The sequence below is a fragment of the Aphelocoma coerulescens genome, chromosome 13, assembly GCF_041296385.1.
Source record: "Aphelocoma coerulescens isolate FSJ_1873_10779 chromosome 13, UR_Acoe_1.0, whole genome shotgun sequence".
Taxonomy (NCBI): domain Eukaryota; kingdom Metazoa; phylum Chordata; class Aves; order Passeriformes; family Corvidae; genus Aphelocoma; species Aphelocoma coerulescens.
The window spans coordinates 8,469,999-8,488,113 of record NC_091027.1 but is presented as its reverse complement, the minus strand read 5'-3'; the positions used below and the strand labels follow the sequence as shown (position 1 = coordinate 8,488,113).

General features: G+C 40.9%; 1 protein-coding gene across 2 annotated transcripts in view; it reads left to right on the top strand.

Annotated features, from left to right (window-relative positions):
• Positions 1–18,115, top strand: part of SPOCK1 (SPARC (osteonectin), cwcv and kazal like domains proteoglycan 1) — a 279,178-nt gene that overhangs the window by 254,233 nt on the left and 6,830 nt on the right. For both annotated transcript variants that reach the window (XM_069029014.1, XM_069029015.1), the window contains 3 exons: positions 6,552–6,668; positions 13,283–13,504; positions 14,096–14,158. In XM_069029014.1, coding sequence (XP_068885115.1) covers positions 6,552–6,668; positions 13,283–13,504; positions 14,096–14,158 — 402 coding nt within the window. The remainder of the gene's footprint in view (positions 1–6,551; positions 6,669–13,282; positions 13,505–14,095; positions 14,159–18,115) is intronic.

The window sequence follows — 18,115 nt, the reverse complement described above, 5'->3', positions numbered from 1 at the left end:
GCTCTGACAGTCTCACACCATCATTATAGTTTGGATATATTTAAAATAAAACTCCAGGCTTCTTAATCACCTGGCAAAGATGAACTTTCCTGCGTTTCCACAATTAATGTGAGCACAAAAGGAAGTAGCATTAAGTACTAGGAAAGCAGATGTACACTTTGCCTGCAGCACTAGCAAAGGAGCTTTGTAGCTCTCAATCTTCATTCACACAGCTCTAGCTGAGCTTTGTGTTTTAAATGTACCATTTTAAAGAAGCTTCAGATCAAAGCCTATTTCATCTTCCCAATAACTCAGCTGCTCCTGTAATCATCTCAAAGTCTGAACTGCAGGATCTTGGCATCTGCTGCTGTATTTATAAGACAAGGCAAAACAAGTGACAGAAGGATCAGAGGTGGTTATCAGCATGGGTGTCAACCCTGTGGAAGAATAGCCAGTGAGTGCTAAAAATGCAGTGAGACAAATATATCCACATAGAGCTTTGTCATGAAATGTTGGTGATTACAGGAGCGATTTTACATGTGAGCTGTTCATTGATCGGACCAGCAAGGCATGTTTGGAATGCACTACCTTTCCTTATAGTAATAGTAAACAATCCATTCCTTTCTACTTCATAAAATTATTGGCATAATATGTCATTTTTTATTGTTATAAGAAGTTGCCTGAGGCCTCAATGAAAAGAGCAAATTAGAGCATTACTCCTTCCAACCACGAACAGTGAAATATTTGTGAAGGTGATTATCACCAGAGTTGCATCACCAGAATATCACATATAAAACACTTGGGAGCCATCTACAAGTCACACAGATGTGTGTGTGTGTTTATATGCATCTGTGTGGAGTTGAATTGGAAGTGGAGGGTTAGCACAGCCCTGAATTTATCTTGATGCTTAGTTTCAAACCAGCTCCTGCAGCAGCAGTGTTTAGAGCACAATTCTGTATTTCTGGGAGCAGACCCACCCCCTTAGCCTGAAAGATGCTACAGTTGTTTTAATAATCCACACACATGTGGACACAGTTATAGCAGGGTGAAATAAGATGGTGACTTACCTACAAGAAAATGTAATGATGTTTGTCAGGGAGAGCATGGATAAAATTGCTGCATTTTCTTTTTACAAAGCACACAAAATACAAAGATAATATAAAAATTGGTACTTAGAACGAAAGATCTCCTGTCAACCTCCATGCTAAGGTACATTTGTGTCAAACCTTTTTAAGAAGTGCTGCCACATTGTTTTTAAATATGTTTTACCATATAATTTTGTTGTGTTAGTCTTCAAAATTAAAGAAATGAGAGTTTTTTCCCTTCTGAATTGCTGAAATAATGCCTGTCCTACCTCTAACTGGAGGAATATATCACTATTGGTCAATTTCATTTAGGTTTGTGCTGTATCACATTTTAATCAAAACTAAATGAACTTGTCCTCTAGGCTCACAGGACAAATGACTGGACCATTTGTTACCACTCACATGTGCTACCAGTAGAGCTGATTTCTGCTTGAGAGCCAGGCAGCAGGCAGGGCTGGATTCCAGTAATACATCCACTACCTCTTGTTGCTCAGGGAATACAAAGCCTCTCAATCCATGGGCTCTCTTGCAAAGTTTTGTGTTTCTTATTTACATTTTGTGGCTGGTCACCTCGACCACAACCCATTGATTCTGCTCCATGGCAGCACATTTGCATCTTTAAGCAGGTTATTAAAAAACAGTTGTGTGTTCCTAGGCTGAAGATTTAATTTGCATGGGAAGAACACTAACCTCAGTAACTAAATATACATTTTTTAAAGCTCCAACTTTTTTTTTCTTTTTTTTTTTTCTCTACATTTGCAGTTTCTTTTCTTCTACCATACAGAAACAGTTGAAGCTATTCCAGCTCTCAGAGCTGCTCCCTCCCCTTTGGCATTCAGGGCATAGGGAATTTGCACCTCAATCTCTACCTAAGAGACTATATATATATTATTGTCATATAACAATAATATGAACCCAAAGAACCAGTCTCTCCACATGTAATTGGTAGGAATGTAGTACTATCTGTAAGAATTATTGTTAGAATAAGAACAGTAGGAATGAGAAGGCAACAGACAGATGCCAGAGAGATGACAAGGAAGTCAAGTAACACAGTACCTTTTCTACACATTCTGGGAATCTGGTTGCATACTTTGCTTATTGGGAAATAGTGTAATGTATCACTGTAACTTGTTCCTGGACAATATGGACTTCTTGTTTGACACACAGTGTCAGAATATTCCAGCAGCAAGTGAGACACTAATACAGTCCTGCAGGAATGTGCTTTGTAAGTATTAAGTTTTTTTTAAGTATTAGAATTCACTAGCAGGAGTTGTGAGGCTTATGGTTTTTTATTTTGTTAGTGGATGGAGATTTTACAATATTGCTTTGCTAGGCTGGAGTAAAAATGGGATGTGATTCAGTATTGATTTAATCTCATACATCTACAGGTAAGTTCAGTTTTAATGTTGATTTCTATCACCAAGTACTATTGAAAGTCCCTATCTGAAAGAGTGAAATTAAATATTATACTGCTAATTTTTACCACCAATTTATATAGATTAGTATCTGTAGAGCTGAAAAAGTCCATAACAAAAGCAGTCCCATAAAAGCCTGAGCCTTTACAGCATGCTAATGGCTTTCCATTAGGTCAGATTAATGCTTTCTGCTTGGTGAAAATAGGTATTTAGCAACAGTGCTTTCAGTTTGTGAGGAATAAATAACTGCTGGACCAAGTGCTTCACCCTTGGGAATAAATCTGCACTTTAGGTGCTTGTTAATAAATCACTTCTGCAGGATAATTTGTCACATCAGCAGATGCAGATCTGAGGATGATGTTGGGTCCAGCAGCTCACATCCTCCTCCTGCATTTGCATTGTTGAGGCTCAGAGAAGGGACAGATTCTGCCCCTGCTCGAAGTCCCACTGCCACCTCAAGTGCAGGGCCTGTGCTCTGGGGTCAGGTTGGTGAGCTGGGTGTTACCCAACCTGCCTCTCCAGCCCAGGCTGGAGCAGCAGCCATCCCAGCCTGCTGCACTCGGGGAAGCCATCGGCTGTGAGCAGATGTCATCGAAGCTATCAGCAGGGAAGGATCCGGGACTTCCTGCTACAGGAGGATCTGATGTCAGATGGCTGCTAAGGCAGAACCTTTGTTGACATCAGTAAAATAGCCAGGGTAAAGAATTATGGGTTGTTCTCTCTTTAAAAGGTGTAGGAAATGAATTGAAGCCAGAGTCTCTTATCTTGGAGAAGATACACACCACTGAAAGTGCCTATTTACATATGTTGGCACTTGGGTCTGTTTCAAGCACCAGAGCTTTAAATGGTTGTTGACAGTTGACTGGACAGATTTCAGTTGCGAGAGAGGGGCTATGGAGAGATTCCTCCCTTGGTGATTCTCTTCAGCCTGGGTTCTTTAATCAGTGCTTCAAGTCATGTCAATATCCATATTGTTTGCAACCCCAGTGTTCTCTCCTTATAAATCTTCAAATAGCAAGAGACCCATTATCACATCCATTCCTCCTACAGCCCTGTTCTTCTCATCTGAGAAATGTGACTTGAAACTTCTATTAATAGTGAAGAGGTACATTTGCACTGCATTTTTCATGAAGAGGGTTCTTAAAAATGCTTTTTAACTTCTACTAATGTAAATTTATATATAAGGATCTCAGATGAGGGGCTCCTCAGAGCTATGCTTTCTGATTGTTTGATATATAACTAATGGGCCCTACCATCAGAAATAAAACACTGAGTGCCCTGGTTCCCAGATGCCCAGCTGGAGGCTGGGCCTGACTTTGTTTGTATGAAACTCCTGCCCTCTGAATGTCAATCCACTTTGAATGTCCCAAATGTGCCCCAAACCAAGCAAATTCAGAATGATGATATGCCTCTGAAAATGTTCAAATCAAATAAATAAAAATGGAATGCAGTTCCATTAGGTAGAAAGGCAGGATATTTTTAACCATGCATGGTAGCATTAAAATAAAATTTAATACAAGAAATGTGAAATAAAAGGATACTTCCTCTATTTTAATGTGCAGGAGCAAGTGAGATTGAGGGCATTAAATACTTGAATAGAAAGTTAACTGAACTTTGCATTAAATTTTTGAAGTCTTGTCCATAAATTTATTATTCACCTCATTTTAACAGCAAAGTTGGCTCCTGTTTGACTCATGAAACAGCAATTATTCTAGTGAAGAAAGACTGCAGTCCTAAGAGAGAACCTCAACATCATATCCACTGTGGAATCATCTCTAAGCAGCATACTTAAGGATTATCTCAGTTATTCACAGAAAAACTATCCAGAATGCAGAAAACTCCAGTTCTGGGCTTACTGTCAGTCATGCCTCAGATCAAATTCCTAAGGAAATCTGCAGGGTTTGTGGTCAGCAAAAACAAGAGCAATAAATTCACCCAGGGTCCACTCTCAAACACTGCCCTCAAAAAAAGCTGTTTCTTGACATGGTTGAAGTTACAGACATGGAAAAACTGTACTGACTTCATTACAAATGACATTTTACAGACCCTGACATGTTTGGTTGGCTCAGTTAGAGAGAGGAGTTGTTTCAAGTCTGATTTACCATTAGTTACTTCTGTTTACCATTAATTGATTACTTCTGTCCCACCTATGCTGGTGCATTCAATCCTAGTTTGTATTGCAATTTAAAAGCATGGATTCCAATTACGCCAGTCAATGGAGTTTACACCAAATGACCACTTTGTGAGATTCATTTTAGAGACTTTAGTTTGGCCCCAGGGAGTGCATCCTGCAGGGTGCTGAGGCTGGGAGAGGAGGTGAGTTTGCTCCTTGAGTCTTCCCTACACACAGGGTGAGTTTGGGAGCAAATCCAGTGTCCCTTAAAGCATTTTGCTTACCTTGGGTTGCTGTGGTGTCTGGGGTTGGCTTTGTGTTTGGAAGTACATAAATCTAAATCAGGAAAATGGCTCCAGAGGGTAGTTTCTTTATTATTGTTTCTTTTTCCCGGGCCTTGACTGTCTGTGAAGCTCAGTGTACCTGTCCAGAAGGCACAATGAGGGGTCAGGAAGGCACAGGAAGGGATGTTTGTAGTCCAGATTTGAGCCTTGGCCTCCTAAAGGTGACTTGTGCCACAATAATTATTAAATAAGTACCAGGTTTGCACAGTAAAATTATATTACTCATTTCTTGGACAAATGAATCCTCTTTTTTTCACCCAACTTGGAAAGATAATTTACAGTGAGTAAAATGTAATGTTAGTTTCGGTGAGAAAATAAAGTGGTAAGCTTTTTCAGCAAGGTAGGCCACTTTACAATTAGTATTGCATTGTCTTCCATTTATTTTGCATTAATTGATGGGATTTTTCCTTACCTGGACTCAGCTTTAGAGGGACAGTGATCTTCATATTTTTATCTTTTGTAGGAAAATTTATCAAACTCTTTCAGCATTACAGAAAAAAAAAAATGGGTAAATCTTTCTTTTTCTCCCCCCTCAAATTTAGAAAAGGCTATAATTTCTATTTTTAACTTCAAAGTTATTCCTGTCCCAAACTAAAGTGCGAGAACAAACAAGTACTCAGCACAGCCATGACATATCAGCAAGTTCCTTGCAGTCATTGGAGCAGTGAGTTTAACTTGGGAGAGCTGTGGGACTCAATTGTTCTTCAGTAAGGCAGAAGGAGGAATATTGTAATGTGCAGTGAGACAGAGAAGACTTATTGTGACTGTGAGGGATGTCTGCCTCTGTGGCATAAAATCTTGCTCTGTATTCCAAGAAATGTCATTTAAAATGTGAATGAGTGCACAGCAGGAATAATACAATTGCCTGAGCATGTGAATTTTAGGCACTAAACATGATACAGAAACAAGAATATTTTTTTGACAAAAACTTGTGGCTAATGCAGCTTTCCTCCTTAAAAATATTTGCTTCAGCTGGACATTAATCTCTTGGCAGAAATTTCTGGGAAAATTAGATACTTCTCAGTAAAATTTATAAGAAAATAAATGTTAGACTAACAAAACATTTAGCTAACAAAATGGAATTGACAACCTTCAGAGGTGGCAGAGTCTCACAGTAGAACTAGAGCAACATAATAGTTTTTTCTGTATATAAATAAGTATATATATTTTCTATTACTGTGATAATAGCCTTATACTAAGCCAAATGTGGTTATAAATTATCCCTAGCATCTTTTTCGTGTAGCATGTCTAGGCAAGTATGTCCCTCCTCCCCATCTGTTTGACTGGTATTATTCTCTGAAATTCTAAAAGGTGAAAACATTTAAGTTAAATAGTCACATAGCTCTAATTGCCAACCGGCAGGGAGCTCTGCGTGGCACTTCTTCCATCACCAGTCATGTCAGCTTCCAAGGAAGTACTTGAGTACAACTTATAATTCATAATGAATTACATTTTCTTTTTAGCTTGCATCCTTTCCCCTGACCTTCTCTTTTTCCTTCAGAGCTCTTAATGAGGAGAACTTTACAACCATAAACACTATTTTTCTAATGGACTCTCTGGGGAGAGGTTTTTCCCTGGTGCTCCTGACTCAGTCTGGTGCTTTGTTCTTTCCTAGCTTGCACAGACAAAGAACTGAGGAACCTGGCTTCGAGACTAAAAGACTGGTTCGGTGCCCTTCACGAGGATGCAAATCGTGTCATCAAACCCACGAGCTCGGAGACGGCACAAGGCAGTAAGAAAACCCCTTTCCCATTGAACACTGGGTTTGTAGGAGCTTCCCAACCTGAGAGAATTGAACCAAGCACAGCTGTTGGTTCTACAGCATCCTGTCAGGCGGGTGCCAGTGAATAAGCAGGTAGTAGAGACCTGATCCTGCAAATAAGTGCTGTTTTCTGAAGGAGCTGCAGTCCTTCTGTCCTCTCTCTGGCCCTAACTGGTCTAAAAACTGGCAGTCAGAGACAGACCTTCACAAGTTAATCAGGCAAATAAGTGTGTCTGAAGGCCGTGGAGATCACCTCTATATGAGTAACTGAAACTGCTCAGGGACTTTCCTCAAGTGCTGGGGTTAACTAATATGATACAGTTGTTACAGTTAAATTCCATCAGCCTCCAATCCATGTGGCTGCATCCAAATCATTTCTTGGGGTTGGACTCTGGTCTCTGCTTAACCACCAGTTTTATGGCCAAGCATTTTCTAAAACAATGTCAGTGGCATAAGATGAAAATATGGCATACAAGCATAGGGAACACTATGGCAATGTTGGAAAACACTCACTTAGATTTGCTTTAAAATTTCCTGTTAGCAGTTTATGTAAGAGAAAGAATAATTAAAACATCCACATCTGAGCCATGGAGATAGAAGAGTTAAATCTTCAAGAAAGCTGGAATCCATTGTGTCTGAGGTATTTAATAACACCATCTTTGCCTCCTTTGATGCCTTTTTTTTTAAGAAAGGAAGAAAATGAACAGTCTAGAGGACATTTACTCTCTGTGGGTTAAGCCAACATGACTGATTTTGATGTCATTTTGCCACCTGGGAGGGGAAAGTTTCAGATAACAGCATTAAAAGAGGTCATGCTCATCAGAGAGCAGATGCAAATTCGCTTTCTGTAAGGACTCATTAATTCTTTTAAACAGTATGTCCCAAAACACGTGGGCCCTTGGGCTGCAAAACAGGATGCACAAGTTTGGTGTAGGTGTGTGCCTCACTGTCACTTCACTGATTCTCTGGGATGAGCTGTCTAAAGCCAGGGCTCAAACCCAGAATTTGAAGGGTTCAGTCAGCTGCTACTTTTATGGCTCTTTTCACCTGGTGTCCCTGTAGAGAGACATCACAGAGGCTACAGGGACAGTAGAGAAGACCCAGCAGAGCAGGGTGGGCATTTTCTGCTGGTCCCGGCCTCCACAGCCCCTCTCTTTTGTGCCAGCTGAGCTGGGGTAGCAGTAGATTGCCTCTTCCTAAAGAGACAATATACCACAGACAATATTGCTCAAAACTATAGTCAAACCCAATAATTTCACCACGTCTTAAAACTCTGTGGTGAAACAAGTCACATTCTGTGTAAATTACCTTTTTTCATGTGTTCCTTATTTTGCATAGTATTTACAACAAAGTCAGTATCTTTAAAACCACGTCCTACTTATTTCTGAAATGGTGCTCCAAAAAATGATACTCACATGCTGAGGATCCAAACCATAGTGCAAAAAGCAACTGGATGTACAGCTAATCATGGCTTCCAGATGTGAATTCATTTCAAACCCCATGACAGAAAGCCTTAGAGGCTTTAAACTTTGTTTGAAGTCCTTTAGGCCCAAAATCACAGGAAATCTCATTTTATCAGATTGTCAAAAGGATGTTTTCATGCAGATGATTCATGACATCCTCATGATGACCTTGCCAGAGGCCAAAGATTTCTTTTTTTTTTTTGCTTAAGCAATTTCAGTGAGAAAAATATTCCTGGTAATTCTGCAGTGTTTGCTCTGATTCACAGAGGAGCTGTTATCTCTTTCTAGTTTAGTTTGATTCCTGGCAGCTTTTATTTGAAAGGCTGCCTGATGATCTTAAACACTTGATCTCAACAATGTTCATTTTTAGACTGTTGACTTAGTTTGGCACATTCTCTTATTTTCTTCTATATCAGTTAAAAAAAAAAAAAAAGAAAGAAACTTCATGAGTTTAGATGCCTAAGCCATTTTTGAATGCCACAAAACTTGGGCTTGTTTTTCTTTTTGAGGTTTTTGCAACAGTATTCATGAATTAATCTGCATGTGCCAAATTCTGCAGCTCACATTCTCTCTGGTGGCACTGAAAATACTCACAGAGTGAAGACAGCAGTATTTGTCTCTCTCCAGCTTCAAACATTTCTAAAAATGAAAGACACCTTAAACAGGACTCAGAATTCAAAGCAAAGTTCACATACCCAAGCTGTAGAAAAGAATGTATGTGAATCCTGGCAAACAGGACACACATGGCTCTGGAAAGACGCTCTGATGTACACACTGCCCTTTTTTTATGGCTCTGCATGTGTTGCCCTCCTCATCACACACATCACTTCGTTAAACTGAACTGATTTGGTTGTGCCTGCAGAGTTTGAAAAGGCATGAACATCTTCAAAGTAATCCATTTTGGATATGCCCCCGTGGCAGTAAAAGGAACAGATGGTGGGATGGGATGACTACGATGCCTCGGACACATCGGCTGTCTAGAGAAGGTCTTCCAGCAGAGATTTCTCTATGCTACATTAATTTTTCAAGATGTTAGTGTGAGTGTAAATAAGCATTTTGAGTGTATTATGTTCACCCCCAGGTGAAGGAAAAAAGTACACTCCTTTTTGTTTTCTTTGTAAAGTCTCTTGAAAGGAAAGGGATGATGGAGATAATTTCAAACCTTCATTCCCTGAGCTCTCTGATCCCAGCAAAGCACTGTGGGCCAGGTACTTTGTCTTCTGAAGGCTTTGTGCAATTAAAATCTCCTCAATAAATGATACAAGAAACTCAGGGACTTGCTTTGACATAGGGAAATAATAAAACTAATTAGGTAGCAAGATCAGATTCAAATTGCTCCTGAGCCTGTTGATAATTCATAACATCCCTGTATTGTATCTAGAGAGTCTCCTTGGTTGGAGCGAGTGTTGTTTTTCTTTTACAGGAGATCTATGCAATAGAAAGGATTTTTTCTGGGGAACATTTCTTCTCCTCCTTCTTTTATTTTAAATGATTGGGGAAATTAGGTTAATTATACCCCTGTTAATTTAATTGTAGTATACTTTAATAAAATAAAAATGGCTCATGTAAGTCAACTCTTGAAGGGGGAAAATAATTTTTGTCATGCCAGAAGGTGTGTTTATTTTTAATTAGGATTTTCACCTAAAGACTTTTTTAAATTTAATTCCATTTTAAATCAGAGGAGGTGGAGTGTTTTATGTATTAATGGGATGAGAGACTTCTACATGTAGGTCACCAGCTTGATTTCCTTCCAGCTCTGTAGTGAATGAAAGTTGTCAGGATGCTGAACAGCTGTCAGTTGGAAAGAGGAACACGATGGTCTCAGTCCAGGTCCTTGTGAGCAGGTGTCCAAATGAGAGCAGCCACCACCTCAACTGACATTAATTGGCATCTGTGTTGGCAGCGTCTGCCAAGGAGCCGAGAGCAAGAGGGGTGTGGAGCCTGCACTGTTCTCCTGCTTCTCACCAAAGGCACTGCAGCACTATGCTGATGAACAGAAAGATGCAGAAAAGTTCTCATTGAGGTTGCTTATTCTGGGTCTGTTGTGCTGGAAATCCAGCCTGTTAACCAAGTACTGAATTCTTTACAGAATTACAGTATATGGTTTATTTCATCCAGAAAATTGCATCATATTTATAGGTCAGTATATCAAAAGACTCTAAAAAGAAGTTAATTCATTCAATATCATTTGGTCTCACCAGGCTGGTGGGAGCATAGTGACCTCCCAGTGAAGGTGAGCTCCAGAAGCCATTTTCCATCAGCTGCCCTGGTTATGCTGTGAGTCTGAGCCTGTGTTGAACATTTAGGGGACATTTGGCTTTCTCTCCTGGTGCTGGATGCTGAGAGCATCCAGGATTTTTGGATTTGGGCTGCAAATGCAATGTTGCAAAACGTGATTTATGGGCAGTACCTTTTACCAGGAGACAGTAGGAAGTGGAGCCACTATTTACCTTCAACTACATATTGAGGGACAATTAAAGATTTAACTTTCCACTGATAATAACCATCTAGCTAAGGACTTTGTGTCACACCTACCACTTCAATATTTCAGGACTTCCAGAACACACTGTCTGATAATCCAGCACTGTTTAGTAAACCAGCCTCTTAATAAATCTAATCTGGAACACAACAGTGAAAGCTCCCTTATTTATAAGAAATTACAGTCAAAACCTCTTCAACTAATGTAATTAACTGTCTTCTCGATTGACCTTTCACAACTGTATCTCCCATCCAAGCCCTGATGGTGTGTCCCAGAGCAGCTTTGTACTCACAGCAGTCCCTGCTGGTGATATGCTCAGACAGATCCGTGCTGAGGGCAGGCTGGTGCTGTATCCCCATTGTACACACAGGTGGAGATTTCCCAGCAGGGAGGAAAACAAGACTCAGAAATAATCTAGAGGCACTGTCAGGGGCAAATTCATTCTGGGATCTCCTCCTCCCTGCGTTGATCCCTGCCAGTTAAGAGATGACCTTTAGAGACCCATCAGGGCTGAACAACACATACCATACTCTACTGTTTATACAACACACCCTGAAGTTACTCACCTTTTGCAGCAGTAAGTGCCACCACAGTGTGTAAAGTCTATTGCCAGAGAGGGAGGGCATCTGTGCAGAAAAAGAGCAGACTTTGGAAACTAACTCTTTTTCTCTAAAAACTGTTAAACTGGGATAGCTGAAGCTGATCCCAGCTCCACCATGCAGTTGAATGATCCACCCCTGCCTGTTTGACTACTTTTAACCTGCCCTGGGCTGGGGAATCTGGCACCATATACCTGTACAGGGCAGGACTGTGTGCCCTGCTCCTGTTGCTCTGTAAAGGCAAAGGTGAGGAATCTTAAATCCTTTCACTCAGCAAGAGATTGCACAGTGATCAAATCCTGCTTGCCTTCTTCAGATGACAAAAATAATTGAAGTCAGTATTTCTAATTGCTTCAGCAAGGCAAGCAGCTCCCCCCTACATCTATTCACACAGCCTTGTTCTTTTTCACTGTGCTCAAACATGATTAGATAATGTTATGGGAGATAACAGCATAAAAATGTGATGAAATGTTCAGCATTATTTCTCTCTTCCCTGCCTGAGCTGCCTTTATCCCTGAGGAAATGGCGTTACCTTCTTCCTTCCTTAGAGAAACATGTATTATGAATGACACAAACCTTCCCATTAGTTAACCCTTCTGATTGTCCCTCTGGGTCACTGACAACTCTCAGCCACAGTTGCATACAAAAAGCACAGCTTCCAGCAAAAAGCCCTGCTCTCCTTTGGATTAATGCCTAAAATAGCAGGTAGGCTGCAGAGCTTGGACAAACTGTCAGCGTGATTCCAGCAACATCTCAGCTTTCACTTTAACAAAGCAGCGTCCTGAAAGGGACATGTACAGCAAATAAAGCTAAGCTTAACCTCTTTCAATGAACGATGCAGCTGAAGGAAAAAGCTCATCAGGCTTCTCCACCTGGCCCAAAGCAGAGTGAGCAGTGCACAGGCAGGTTATTGCTCACAGCTGGAGCAGTGTGAGCACCAGAGGCCCAGGGTATCAGCAGGCCTCTGTCCCTGCACATTCCCAGCCAATGGATTCATGTTTCTGAGTCCGGGTTGAAACTAATACCCTTGTTATCAGATTTATTATCTCTGTATTATAAGTATACTTCCTGACATTGTAGATAACTTGGAATTTAGTCTAAGCATTGAAAAAGCTTTGTGGATTTATAATGCCCCATGCCAGTGTTTTTCTGGAGACTGCAGGATACTGGAACATGTATCTCACATACACAGTGGGTATCTATATGCATGACTTGGGCTTTCTGTGATAACCACTGCTGCAGCAGTCTTTGAAGAGTCTGGGCTATTAAAATGAATGATGGTGATGGTTTCCAAAGCACTGGAAAAGCAGAATCCTGTATTGCTGCAGAATCCTGGAGGCTGCAGGAAGGAGTGGTGCTGGTACAGCATGCAAGAGCATGGGCAGCTCTGTGCAGCTCCCAGCTGAAGCAGTGCCCTCCCTCAGAGTGGTGTAAGGAACAGAGACGCTTCACCTCTTCTCTCCCCCTGCCTCCCCCAGACAGCTCACAGTCCAGATCAAAGCAGTTTGTTGTCACAAAACACACAGACAGGCCTTTGAAGAGTGAAAAGCAAGGATGAGAGGTAGAAGGTGAGAGCACAGCAGGAAAGAATTTGATCAGGCAACTAGAAATGAGTCTGGGAAACAGGATTTAAATTGCATTCAGATTCAGTCTAGTTTGAAAATATGGTGGATGCAGCCTTTTCTCATCACATTTCAGTTTCCTGGAACGAGGCCAACCCCCTTGGACTGAGGACTGAAAAAAAAAAATCGAGCAAGAACTTTTTGAATAGAAATAACTTTGAATTTCAGAAATCATGTCTGAATCTCAGCCCTCTACACCCCACAGCTCCCACAGAGTGTGAGTAGTTTGTAGCTGTGCTTGGGCTTTAAGCTTTACACAATCAGTTCAGTCTTAGGATTTTGTTCTGCTTTGCACAAGACAGCTCAATGTTCAGAGCCCAACCAAAAAAAGAAAAGTTAGCAAGGCTTCACCTTAGAAGTGGTTCCTGTGCCCAGAGCATGTCAGGGTTCAGCTGGGGAATATTTGCCTGTCTTCTTACAGGATTTGACACCAGCATCCTACCAATCTGTAAGGATTCCTTAGGCTGGATGTTCAACAAACTTGACATGAACTATGACCTGCTGCTGGATCCCTCGGAGATCAGTGCCATTTATCTGGATAAGTACGAGCCGTGTGTCAAGCCGCTCTTCAACTCCTGCGACTCCTTCAAGGACGGGAAGCTTTCCAACAACGAGTGGTGCTATTGCTTCCAGAAGCCGGGCGGTGAGTTGTGCGATTTGCAATACAAAGAGGAGCTGTTGGCTCTCCCTGTGTTTCAGGGCTTGCCTGGAGAGATTGGCAAGCAGGTGTGTTAAAAAGCTCTTTTCCCCAGCACCAGTGTGAAGGGCATTGTGGAACCATGTTAATGTCTCGGATGAACTATATTAATATCCCTTGATCATTAAAGCAAACAAATTAGTAAGTGTCAGTGCACACAGTCTAGAAATAAGCTCTACTGCTGATAGAAAGCTCAAGAATTGACTCTTTTATTAATGCAGAAATTAGCCAATTAGCAAGTCATAAATCAGAGAGCTGGCATGATGTCAGTTTGGTGAAAAGAGAGGTAGAATGGTTTAACAATTAAAATGGCCCCCAAACACTACTCTCAACGACAGTGTGTTGCCTTTTTTTTTTTTTTTTTTTTTAATTAGTGGAGCTAATGACATAAATTTGTTTTGCGGTACAGTACCAGCATATGGGCTTCTCTCAGTCCCAGGTGTACAGTAGCCTACATTTCATGTCAGCAGTGAAGCCAGTCATTGCAGAGTCTGTCCCATACCATCTGGAAACTGATTCTTATACATTATATTTTAGGTCTTCCTTGCCAGAATGAAATGAATAGAATTCAAAAGCTAAGTAGAGGGAAGAGTCTGTTGGGTAAGTTCGATTACTTGCTATTCATTTACTCAACTAATTAAAGCTTCTGTGATTATTGTAACTTTATATGCAGTAATGGTTTTTCAATTAGAGACTAATGTTTTGAGTCAGGAGTATGCAGCACCGAGTGTAGGCCTGACACTATGAAATTAAACAAATAATGAGATAGCAACACACAGAACAGGTGTCAGTGTGGCAACAGGTTCAGAACTAATTTACTGCTCTCCAGAAATGCAGAGCCTTGTCTGCACAGAGCTTAATACTGCCTTATCACCTCACAGGTCACAGTAAGTGCTGGGAGGCTGCTTGATACTCAGGGCTCCCATTTTTGAAGGGTGACTGAAGGTGCATAGCCAATGCATTCATATTCCCTTGCAGTTATGGCGCAATGCAGGCTTTCCTTGGGGTTCAATTTCACCTAATCACTCTTTAAAATGTTTCAGTATATTCTGTGTATATGAAAACAGGAATTCATATAATCTCATTTTAGGCAGCCTGCAGGATGCTTCATGCTGTAAGATGTGGTCATGCCTGTCCCTCTCTCTCGTGCCTGTTGGGAGCCTGAATTGATTCATGACTCACATTGCTCTGATGGATATCTAAAATTAGGTTAAATAAATCCCCATCTGGCATTTTCCCAATTAACTGCTAAAAAATCAAGTTGCTGAACTGAAAAAATTTCAGGTGACTAATTCCCTAACCTAAAATCACCCAGTGATGTGTAGCCTGGTGTTTGTGTGCTGGTGTCTTATCAAAAGTTGTGTCCCAGCACATTTGTGCACACAGAGCCCAACCACTGAGTTGCAGAGGACAGATGAAAGCCCCTGTTTCCAGCAAGCCCTGCACTTCACCCTTGAGGAGGATGGCTGACCTCAGCCCCAGCTGTCAGGCCCACCATGGAAAACATGTCAGGTATCCCACAGCATCACCAGCTGCAGCACAGGGATGTGTCAGCTCGTGCTGCAGTGCTGCTCGGGTGCCTCTCACATTCCAGGCTGGGGCTCCTCCATACTCAACAGCAGACCCTGCAAAGAGAACTCTGCCAAATCCTGCCATTCCCAGATGCCACTGCCATTTGGACTCGAGGTTCAGGTGCCTTGTGAACAGTCTCAAACCAGATTCGTTGGTTTAAATTAAGAATAAACATTCCAAAGGCTGCAGGGACTGTGGTTTAGATCCATCAACCTTTCAGAGCAAGTTCACATGAAGATTAAGATGTTTCAGAGTTTCAGCTCCTGCTGTTCATAGCTGTGGGAGCAAAGGGAGGATTGATCACTCGGGGTATGTGTGCTCCATTCAGCAGATACTCTGCATTTGTGTTCAAGGGAATGTTGTGGCAGAGGAAGTCACAGTGTTCTCTCTCTCATGGGTGTCATGATTTTCAAAGCCACCTAAAAGAATAAGAAGCCCAGTTGTTAATAGATAGCTTTGACTATCCCATATTTATTTTATGCTTTGCTGTTATTTTCTGTGTGCTATAAATGTCATCTAGGTTGAAACATAAGTAGTTTTTCTGGTGTGTGGGAAGAATGATGCCTGGGTTGCAGGTAGTTCAACATGCAGGTGGCTGTAGCACATGTCACTGGGATCTGATCACAATAGCAGGAGTAAAATGACAAAGTAAAAGCAGTAAGAATGGTCCCTTAGCACAGATAACTTCTAGTCAGCTGTATTAAAAAAAAAAGTAAAAGAAGAATGAAAGTAGTAAAGCTCAACAAATCAAGGTGTCAGGCACAGGTTGTTCCACAAGCTAGAAAATTATAATATAAAGAGGAACTCTTTGCTTCACCTACCCTGAAAGTCTTCCTGCATAATGACACCTGTCTGGAAGATTTTAATTTGATATCAGAGCTATTTATACAGCAGAAAACATTGTCTTTTCACTGACTGAAAAATCATTCAGATGGAAGCCCAAACATACACGTGACTTATAGCAACAGTAAAGATGGAGAAGAGATTAATATTTTCAGATAAACTAATCTTTAATTATTCTCTTTCCTCCTCTGACCCTGACATAGAGAGCACAGCACTTACAGTCTGGGTAGTAGCATGAAAAATGTTTTTGTTAACTTGTATCCATTGATAAAAATGATGACTTTTGATATTTTCTTCTCTGTATATTTTTCAAAACACTTGACAGTTGCAACAAAGTACTTCAAAGCCATTGCCATTAGATAGGTTGAATTTGGAGGCTTTCAAATGAAGCTTAGCATCCTAGGAGACTGAATTAAAAAGTAAACAGCACTATTCATCTTTTCCTACCAGATTTATCTAGAGCACAATTAACTGCAGAGACTGTACTTTCAGAGCATACAACTGTGCAGCCTGATAATGCTTCTCCCACATCACTAAAGTAATAAATTTCTGCTCCTGTCACTGTTTTCTCTTGCATCAACCCTGTGGATTCAGCTAATATAACAGCTAATACCAGGAGCTGTGTGCTGGCTAGCACTTAATTCTGTCAGGCTTTTACCTGTGTGCTTCACTATCTTTAGCATATAACTATTCTCCTCATGTTCTCTAAGGAAGGGGAGTATTATATAGATAAGGAAATGATGCAAAAAAAAAAGAGGTATAGGTCTGGATCCATAAAGAGGATACAGATGCAAGAGTGCTGTTCAAGTTTCTGTGGAATAATTAAATCCTTCCCAGGACAAAGGGAGATGGGGAGGCAGCATTCAGTAGCCTGAGGCAGTTTGGTGGGGAGTGACTCACATTTTGTGGGGTCGAGGCTTGTGGGGAAGCACTGTCTGTGCAAGAACCTCTGGAGAGGAAAACTCCAGATGTTCTCTGATGCCAAACCCAGAAAATGGGCTGTCTAGGTGCCATGCTCCAGGATAGCAGAGCTTGTAGCCAGCTTATTTCTAATGAAAACAGGCTGATTTGTGTACAATTTACAGGGAGAATCATCACATTGTACAACACTTGTTCCCAGCGACTCTCTATCCTCTCCAAATTATCACCTGCACCTGACACATTGGAGAGGACATGCTGTATCTTCCCTCTGATGGCTGGCAAATACTGTGGCATTAGTATGCATAGCTAAATATTTAAAGCTCCAGTGTTACATACAAATTGGCACGAATTTCCCACGCAGAAGGAAAAGTACCTTCCACTCCTCACTGAGACCCAAAGTGTGAATCTATTCCACACACAGTTATGTTGGCAGTGAGCCTGGGCCATAATTTATTTTTAAATCTTTTAAAGCTTTTATAGGCAGTGTGGAACATTTTCATGCCTTACAAGAAACAGTGAAACTATGCAAAAAGGCCTGTTTCAAAGAAGGGAAAGGTTGCTTTGCCCAAGGAAAAGAGAAAGCATGAGACCTTTTAAGATGCAGAAGCTGATTTCTGCTCACCCTGAGGTCCCCCTCTTTGATCCTTCCCTGGAGCCAGATGCTCACCAGATATAAAAGGGCAGCTCTAGTGACATGGGCACAGCTATGCTGATTTACACCAGCTCAAAGTCAGCACCTGAGCACCTTTCCTAAGGTTGTGTATAGTTTGATGAACACCTGGAGTGCTTACCAGTGACAGGACATGAGCAGAAATATGAAAAAAAATACTTTTCCTAATCAGTATTGAAATAAAGTTTTGAACACTGAGCATTAACTTACAAAAACCTGCAAAGGCAAATACATACATTTTTTATTGAAACTATTGTCTTGTAAACAGTGAAAATGAGTCTTTGATAGTCTTTAGCATTTGTACATGAACATAATGGTGGTACCTATTAGCAAACTTGCTATAAGATCATGCTCTGACGTTATTTAAAATACTCTCACTCATGGATGTGGTCTCCAGAACTGATCTGATATATGATAAATAAGATTTCTGCAGATGTTCAAAGGTTTCTTTTCTCACCTTCCAGACCTGCATGAGCAGCACTCAAACATGAGGCAAGATCTGCAGAGCAACAAGTTTGGATATTCAGATTCACTTTGTATAGCTCTCTGTG